Below are 9,406 nucleotides of genomic sequence, written 5' to 3'. Positions count from 1 at the left end.
GGTGGGCAGATCACGAGGTCAGGAGATCGAGACCATCCTGGCTAACACGGTGAAACCCCGTCTCTACTAAAAATACAAAAAATTAGCCGGGCGTGGTGGCGGGTGCCTGTAGTCCCAGCTACTCGGGAGGCTGAGGAAGGAGAATAGTGTGAACCTGAGAGGTGGAGCTTGCGGTGAGCCGAGATCGCACCACTGCACTCCAGCCTGGGTGACAAAGTTAGACTCTGTCTCAAAAAAAAAAAAAAAAAAAAAAAGAATTATGAACACATCTATTCACATACACTAGAAAATCTAGAAGAAATGGATAAATTCTTGGACATATATGCCTTTGAGTGGAGAGTTCTGTAGATATCTGTCAGGTCCATTTGATCCAGTGCTGAGTTCAGGCCCTGAATGTCTTTGGTAATTTTCTGTCTTGATAATCTGTCTAATATTGTCAGTGCAGTGTCAACGTCTCTCAATATTATTATATGGGAATCTAACCCTCCTTGAAGGTCTCTGGGAACTTGCTTCAAGAATCTGGATGCTGCTCTGTTGAGTGCATATGTATTTAGGATAGTTGAGTCTTCTTGAAGAATTGACCCCTTTACCATTACATAATGCCCCGTTTGTCTTTTTTGATCTTTGTTGGTTTAAAGTCTGTTTTGTCAGAAACTAGGATTGCAACCTCTGCTGTTTTTCATTTGCTTGGTAGATTTTTCTCCATGCCTTTATTTTGTCCCTGTGTGTGTCATTGCAGGTGGGTCTCTTGAAGAGAGGATGGCAATGGGTCTTGACCCTTTTTTTTTTGAGACAAAGTCTCCCTCTGTCACCCAAGACAGAGTGCAGTGGCATGATCTCAGTTCACTGCAACCTCCGCTTCCCGGGTTCTACCGATTCTCCTGCCTTAGCCTCCTGAGTAGCTGGGATTACCGGTGTGCACCACCACACCTGGCTAACTTTTGTATTTTTAGTAGAGATGGCATTTCACCATGTTGGTCAGGCTGGTTTCAAACTCCTGACCTCCTGATCCACCTGCGTCGGCCTCCCAAAGTCCTGGGATTACAGGCGTGAGCCACTGTGCCCGGCCCTGGGTCTTGACTCTTTATCCAGTTTGCCATTCTGTGTCTCTTAAATGGGGCATTTAACCGATTTACATTTAGGATTAGTATTGATATGTGTGGATTTGATCCTGTCATCGTGTTAGCTGGTATAGTATCACTCATCTGTGAACATCAGTGTGTTTTTGTAGTGGCTGGTAATGATCTTTACTTTTCATTTTTAGTGCTTCCTTCAGGAGCTGTTGTAAGGCAGGTCTGGTGGTATCAAAATCCGTCAGCATTTGCTTGTCTGAAAAGGATTTTATTTCTCCTTTCCTTATGAAGCTTAGTTTGGCTGAATATGAGATTCTGGTTTGGAATTTCTTTTCTAAGAATGTTGAATATTAAGCTGGGCACAGTGACTCGTGCCTGTAATCCCCGTGCTTTGGGATGCTGAGATGGATGGATCACTTTACGTCAGGAGTTTGAGACCAGCCTGGCCAACATGGTGAAGCCCCATCTCTATTAAAAATACAAAAATTAGCCAGGCATGATCGTGGGCACCTGTAATCCCAGGCCTTGAGAGGTTGAGGCAGGAGAATCACTTGAACCTGGGAGGCAGAGGTTGCAGTGAGCCGAGATCATGCCACTGCACTCCAGCCTGAGTGACAGTAAGGCTACATCTCTAAATAAATAAATAAGTAAATAAATAAATAAATAAATAAATAAATAAATAAGAATGTTGAATATTGGCTCCCAATCTCTTCTTCCTTGTAGAGTTTCTGCTGAGATGTCTACTGTTAGTCTAATGGTCTTATAGGTGACTAGACTTTTGTCTCTACCTTCCTTTAATATTTTTTCTTTCATTTCAACCTTGGAAAATCTGATGATTATATGTCATGAGAATGATCTTCTTGTGCCATATCTTACTGGGGTTCTCTGCATTTCCTAAATTTGAATGTTGTCCTCTATAGCTAGGTTGGGGAGTTTCTCATGGATGATGTCCTAAAATATGTTTTGCAAGTTGGGTCCACTCTCCCCATCTCTTTCAGGGATACCAGAGAGTCACAGATTCAGCCTCTTTGGATGATCCCACATTTCTTGGAGGTTTTGTTTGTTCCTTTTCATCATTTACTCTCTATTCTTGTCTGGCTGTCTCATTTCAGAAAGCCAGCCTTCAAGCTCTGAGGTTCTTTCCTCTGCTTGGTCTGTTCTGCTACTAGTCCTTGTGATTGCATTATGAAATCCTTGTTATGTGTTTTTCAGCTCTATCAGATTGCTTACATTCTTTTCTCTAATGGCTACTTTGTCTGTCAGTTCTTGCATTGTTTTATCATGATTGTCAAATTGCATTGAAACCCAATGCATTGGGTTCCTTGCATTGGGTTCCTTTCCTTGCATTGGGTTCCAATGTACTGTAGTTCAGTGATCTTCATTCCTATCCATATACTGAATTCTATTTCTGTCATATCAGTCATCATAGCCTAGTTCAGAATCCTTGCTGGAAAGATGATTTGTTTGCTTCTAGGAAAGGAAGCTCTGGAGCGTTTTGAGTCGTCAGGGGTTTTGCGCTGATTTTTTTTCTCATCTTTATGGGCTTATCTACCTTCAGTCTTTGAGGAAACTGATCTTTGGATGAGTTTATTTTTCTTTTATTTTTCCTTTTTTTGAGATGGAGCCTTGCTCTGTTGCCCAGGCTGGAGTGCAATGGTGCGATCTCAGCTCACTGCAACCTCCGCCTTCCAGGTTCAAGCTATTCTCCTGCCTTAGCCTCCCTAGTAGCTGGGACTACAGGCATGTGCCACCCACACGCCTAGCTAATTTTTGTATTTTTAGTAGAGACAGGGTTTCACCATGTTGGCCAGGCTGGTCTTGAACTCCTGACCTCAAGTGATCTGCCCACCTCGGTCTCCCAAAGTGCTGGGATTACAGGCGTGAGCCACTGCGCCCGGCCTTTCCTTTTATTCTGTTTGATGACCTTGAGCATTTGATTGTGGTAGAAGGTGGATTTAGCCAACCGGTTTCGTTTCTGGAAGATTTTAGGGACACCAATGCTCAGCTCCCAACTCCTGGAGTGCATGCTCTAAATCTCAGAAACTTGTATTGCACACTGACTTTGTTCCCTGGCTTCTCAAGGTTTGTAATCTGTGCTGCAGGAGCTGAAGTGCAGCAGCTGCGGCAAAGTGTCAGTGAGTGCTGTGTTCCCTGCCTCCATGCGAGCATTCACCACAGTGGCAGAGACAATGCCGCTGTGTCAGGGGTGGGGGCACCTTCTGGAGACTGTGTGCATGGTTGCACTGGAGGTCGGTTCTGGGGTGGGGTTCTGGTGGGTGCAGGTCTTGGTGCCTTCTTATTGTCTTATAAACAGGAGTGGCACCAGTCTTTTAAAAAAGACTGCTAGCAGGCTGGGGGTGGTGGCTCAAGCCTGTAATCCCAACACTTTGGGAGGCTGAGGTGGGCGGATCACCTAAGGTCAGGAGTTCAAGACCAGCCTGGCCAACATGGTGAAATCCTGTCTCTACTAAAAATACAAAAAATTAGCTGGGCGTGGTGGCGGGCGCCTGCAGTCCAGCTACTTGGGAGGCTGAGTCAGGAGAATCGCTTGAACCCAGGAGGCGAAGATTGCAGTGAGCTGAGATCGCGCCACTGCACTCCAGCCTTGGCGATAAGAGCAACACTCTGTCTCAAAAAAAAGACTGCTAGCAAACCTATTCTTATTTCAAGCTTATGAAGGAGAAGGAGGAATTACATTTATGTTGAAGGTCCCCAAAGAAACCCAGAGCCATAGGTGAAAATCATGTCAGGGAAGGCTGGGACAGCTAGGTGGCCTTATTTTGTCCTTGAGTGCTTGATACAAGCATAATACTGCTTGCTGTTGCATGTACCTCCCAGCATCTGGAGGGTCCTGAGGCTCAGTGGCTTCTTCCTTTGGGCCCCATACATGCTTGGCCCCACAGGTCTTGGTGGTTTGAGACACTCCTGCACCTAACATTTCTCCTCTGATGGTGGTTGCGAGACCTCTTACCAACAGAGCTACAAAAGTTTGAATCTCTCTTTTCCCCCAAAATGTTCAGAATACTCAACATTTCCTTAAGGTGACCGAGATTGGGATAGAGAGGGAGGAAAGAGTCAGGGTTAGGGGAAAAGAATGTTCCTGAATGCCAGGAAGCAAGACATCATTGGCATTAATCTTGAGCAGCTTCTTGGCTGCTGGCTTTTCAAGTAAATGAAGTTTTAATGTTTTATATTCACCTTAAGCTCTCTAGCAGCTTTGGGGACTCTGTCCTTATCTCCTGCCAGCCGGAGGAGAATGAACAACAACCAAACACCATTAAGGTGGCTTCTTTCAATTCAAACTCTAATTCCTAAGGCACAATTCCTAGGTAGGACAGTGGAGAGCCACATGTCTGCCACAAGCTCATGAACACAGAAGAAATTAAGATAGAGGCTGGGCGCGGTCGCTCACGCCTGTAATCCCAGTACTTTGGGAGGCCGAGGCGGGTGGATCACGAGGTCAGGAGTTTGAGACCAGCCTAGCTAATATGGTGAAACCTCATCTCTACAAAACTTACAAAAATTAGCTTGGTATGGTAACAGGCACCTGTAATCTCAGCTATTTGGGAGGCTGATGCATGAGAATCGCTTGAACCTGGGAGGTGAAGGTTGCTGTGAGCCAAGATTGCGCCCCTGCACTCTAGCTTGGGTGACACAGCCAGACTCCATCTCAGAAAGAAAAAAAGGCCGGGCGCGGTGGCTCACGCCTGTAATCCCAGCACTTTGGGAGGCTGAGGAAGGCAGATCACTTGAGGTCGGGAGTTCAAGACCAGCCTGGCCAACATGGAGAAACCTCGTCTCTACTAAAAATACAAAAAAAATTAGTGGGGGTGGTGGTGCATGCCTGTAATCCCAGCTACTCAGTAGGCTGAGGCAGGAGAATTGCTTGAACCTGGGAGGCGGAGGTTGCAGTGAGCCAAGATCACACCACTGCACTCCAGCCTGGGCAACAAGAGCAAAACTCAGTCTCAAAAAAAAAAGAAAGAAAGAAAGAAAAAAAATTATTCTGTGGAATTTGTACCAATTGCAAAACTGAAAATAATAACAAACTATCAATTGTATATGTACTTACATGAAACTACTTAATATTTCATTTAGTATTGCTATTACTATTAATTGTTGTGGAGCAGAAGCTGAGTCTGTGTTCCATTACAAGGGAATGGTGTCCATTTCAAATTGTGCTGTCTTCACAGTGGGTGAGTAGGTGAGTAGAGAAATTTAGTAAATATTGTGCAAAACCAGATAATTTATATATTTCTTTTTTTTTTTTTTTTTTTTTTTTTGTTTGAGACAGAGTCTTGCTCTGTCGCCCAGGCTAGAGTGCAGTGGTGCAATCTTGGCTCACTGCAAGCTCTGCCTCCTGGGTTCACGCCATTCTCCTGCCTCAGCCTCCTGAGTAGCTGGGACTACAGGCACTCGCCACCACGCCCGGCTAATTTTTTGCATTTTTAGTAGAGACAGGATTTCACCGTGTTAGCCAGGATGGTCTCGATCTCCTGACCTTGTGATCCACCCGCCTCGGCCTCCCAAAGTGCTGGGATTACAGACGGGAGCCACCACACCCGACCAATTTATATATTTCTGATAAGATTAAGGTATTCCTCACCTACCAGGCAAAGCAAAGACCAGGTTCTCTGGAGTCATCTCTCATGAAAAAATAGATGCTGATTGCTTCAAAACATGTATTGATTAAGGTAGAGGCATTCACCAGCCACTAACTGGGCTGGGATTATCAATTTATTGTTTTCCTTTGTGGACAGGTTTTCTGGGTGAGGAGAAAATTATTTTGCCTTTAATTATATTTTCCCAATGTTTAATAAATAAAGAGTATTTCTTGGACAGTTGAGTGCAGTTTGTATTTACTAGCTTATTTATTTATCTATTTATTTATTTATTTATTTATTTGAGATAGAGTCTTGCTCTGTCGCCCAGGCTGGAGTATAGTGGTGCAATCTCAGTTCACTGCAACCCCCGCCTCCCTGGTTCAAGCGATTCTCCTGCCTCACCCCCTCGAGCAGCTGAGATTACAGGTGCCCACCACCACGTTTGGCTAATATATGTATTTTTAATAGAGATGGGGTTTCACCATTTTGGCCAGGCTGGTCTCGAACTCCTGACCTCAGGTGATCCGCCTGCCTCAGCCTCCCAAGGTGCTGGGATTACAAGTGTGAGCCACCTCGCCCAGCCCGTATTTACTAGTTCAGATGCACTAAATCCTTCATAGAGCTATGGTTACCACGAGGCGTGGGGAATCCTTCAGTTCTTGGTCTTCCTCAAAGAAGGAATTCAGTCAGGAGACACACAGAAAGAGTTAAAGGGTTAAGTAACCTTTATTTAAAAAGAGAGGACATCAGAAGAATGAGCCAGCTCCTAATGCCTTAGTTTTTATGGGAGCTTTTAAAGTCATCAAAACAGTACACCCAGAAAGACAGAACAGGGTGGGCTGATTGAAAGGATATGTCTACTCCTACTAATGGCTGGGCAGATGTTTTTATGATAACTTTACATGATTATTCATGAACGTGCCATTCAGAAGTGTTCCGAGTAGCCAGGTGCAGTGGCTCACGTCTATAATCCCAGCACTTTAGGAGGCCGAGGTGGGCGGATCACCTGAGGTTGGGAGTTTGAGACTAGCCTGACCAACATGGTGAAACCCCATCTCTACTAAAAATACAAAATTAGCCGGGCATGGCGGCGCATGCCTGTAGTCCCAGCTACTCAGGAGGCTGAAACAGGAGAATCAATTGAACCTGGGAGGTGGAGGTTGCAGTGAGCCGAGATTGCACCATTGCACTCCAGCCTGGGAGACAGAGCAAGAACTTGTCTCAAAAAAAAAAAAAAAAAAAAGCAAAAGGCTGTTCTAGGATGGGTTATTAGAGAAGTGCTGACTGTCTGTGGGCAGCATCACTACAGCTATCAGTGGGCTGCGTTTCTAAAGATTCCTTTCCCGAGGGCTCTCTTGCTTGCTCACGCCTGCCTACCTGCCTACCCTAATATTTTCCTCCTCAAGAGATGGAGACCCTGAAAACCTTTGGGTGTAAGGACGTCGTGGGTCTTCTGTAACTACTTCCTGCTGACATGGGGCGAAGAAGTCATCAGGGTCTCCCTCTCTTGCTCTGTCTCAGAGAGGAAATTCCTCCATAGTTTCCCGGAATCTTCGCCCACTGGCATCCAAGGGGGAGATGTGCTTATAGGTGCTGGGGCCTCCAATGACAGCTAGCTGATATCCTTCCATTTGGGGGGACTTCATGTGAAATTGCTTTATCCTAGAAGAGACACACTTAATCAGTAAATTAAAGAAACAAGGGCCAAAGACAAAAAGTAAGAGTATAACTGTTGCTGGTCCCAGTAAAGGGACAAACCAGTTGAGGGAGGGGAGGGCAGACTTCACCGCCTCCCAAATGGCCCTTGCTGAAACACCTCCTTTTCCAAAGTCATGGAGCCACGTAGCCTCGTCATAGATCTTTTTTATATCCTCCTCTATCGCCCCACTGTTATTGACATAAACGCAACAGGATTTATTGATCACTGCACAGACTCCACCCTGCTCTGCTAAGAGGTAATCTAAGGCCAATCTGTTGTCCATGACTACGTTTGCTAGAGAATCTATGGAGGCCTTGAGTTTAGAGATGCTATCTCTGCTACTCTTAGCTATGTTTTCTATTTGTCTGGAGAGATTTCTGAGGGTAACATCATGATAAGTGAACCCTCCCCATGGGGCGATCATTCCTATGGCCGCTCCCATCCCTGCCAGTATTAGACCCAGAGCTCTTTTCTGTCTGGGTTGGGTGGTGTTATAAATGGTCACACCTATTCCCCGTGGTCCCAAAAGTCCCACAGCACATTCCCCCGTATGTTGGATGTTATTAATGCAAGTATAGAGGTTTGCCGTGGGAGGGGTTGAATAGGTTATCTTAGGACTTCCGTCAAAGGGCAGTTTATTTTTTTGCGGTCCACATAAAAATACATAGCCAGGAGGGGTACAGGCCCACCGGGGGATGTGGCTGTCGAACCACTTGTGTAACTGCGATTTCCACACTGCTGGAATAGTTCGATTGCATGTAGGGGATAGAGGCCCTCCCAGGGGAACAGTAGTTTTTGGCCACGTGGGGACAGTGTGTGCCTTGGGAAGCGAATATAGAACCCTCCATGTGATTAGCTCTTTTCCTTCCCAAGCTGCACAGCGGTTTTGGGGTGACTTGTCTCGATAATCGTTCATTTGTTTAGCTGGACACCAGTGAGTCAAGTTAGGGTGGCAGCCTGCTGAGGAGAAGCTCATGGGATGGATGGTGGGACCGGGGAATCCCTCCTCAGAGGTGTTCTTCCTGTCACAGTGTCCTTCAGGGCATGGACAACAGGTTTGGTTTAGAGAAGAGCAGTTGTAGAAATAGAAAGACGTTTTAGAGCTTTGATTGAGAGGTGGAGTGAGATCCAGGCAGGGGACTTGGTGCGCTGAGTTAGCAAGCGAAACCTGGAGCGGAACAGATTTATGTTGGCCTTCAGGGATTCCTGAACCAAATGTTAGGTTTAAAGAAAAATTTCTTACCAAAATATATTGGTAAGATGAGGACCTGGTGATGAAGTTGTGGCAGATCCAACAGTTGCTTAGATGGTTTCCTGAAGCAATTATTTTGGAAAAACTGACAAGGGAATTTTCACCCCACTGTGCCTGTGAGAGTAGGGGCATGGCAAGGAGGGAAAGATACAGGAAAAGGAATTTCTCTGTCATAGCTGATTCTCCCTTAACCTTTGTGAAAGCAAAAGGAAAGTGGTGAAAATAGGAGAGACAAATAATGAAATGGTTAGATGGAGTGTTTAGTGAGAAAACAGGCTATTATCGGGACTTCAGGTGGCATGCCAGTGTGGGTCAAAATAAGAAGAACCAATGCCACCGCAACCAAGATTCCCCGTACTGAGATTGACTTTAGTTTTGGGTGAAAGGAGAGAAGGCTTTACTTATCTTTTCACTTGAAGTGGAATTTTAAGTTCTCCAGTGGCTCACAAGAATGCTCAGGTGCTGAATTCTGTTTGTGTGGTTCTTCGGGACCTTCCCACAGTTTTACTTGAGACTGATGTATCCAACTGGAGATGCCAGAAATGTTGATAGCTGTTGGGGTGGAAAGTAAGACAGTAAAGGGGCCTTTCTATAAGGGAGTTCAGACCCAGATGACCCGTCTCTCCAGGTTTTGATCAGGTTTTTTGACCCTGGTTGGTATAATGGGTGTTGATTCCTGAAAGGGTTGAGAGCAGGCAGTTCCTTTTGTCCAAACTCTTGAATGGCTTGTATTTTTTTTTTTTTTTTTTTGAGACGGAGTTTTGCTCTTGTTGCCCAG

The 9,406-nt window shown here is 45.4% G+C and overlaps 1 protein-coding gene across 1 annotated transcript; it reads right to left on the bottom strand.

Moving 5' to 3' along the window:
• Nucleotides 1–6,384: 6,384 nt before the first annotated feature.
• ERVV-2 (endogenous retrovirus group V member 2, envelope) lies at nucleotides 6,385–9,180 on the bottom strand. Its single transcript, XM_054466015.2, has one exon. The coding sequence runs from the start codon at nucleotides 8,800–8,802 to the stop codon at nucleotides 7,195–7,197; it is 1,608 nt and encodes a 535-aa protein (XP_054321990.1). The 5' UTR covers nucleotides 8,803–9,180; the 3' UTR covers nucleotides 6,385–7,194.
• Between the last annotated feature and the right edge of the window lie 226 nt (nucleotides 9,181–9,406).

Source organism: Pongo pygmaeus, chromosome 20, assembly GCF_028885625.2.
Source record: "Pongo pygmaeus isolate AG05252 chromosome 20, NHGRI_mPonPyg2-v2.0_pri, whole genome shotgun sequence".
NCBI classification, from domain to species: Eukaryota; Metazoa; Chordata; class Mammalia; order Primates; family Hominidae; genus Pongo; species Pongo pygmaeus.
The sequence above is the reverse complement of the archived record's forward strand: the minus strand, read 5'-3'. Positions and strand labels throughout refer to the sequence as shown.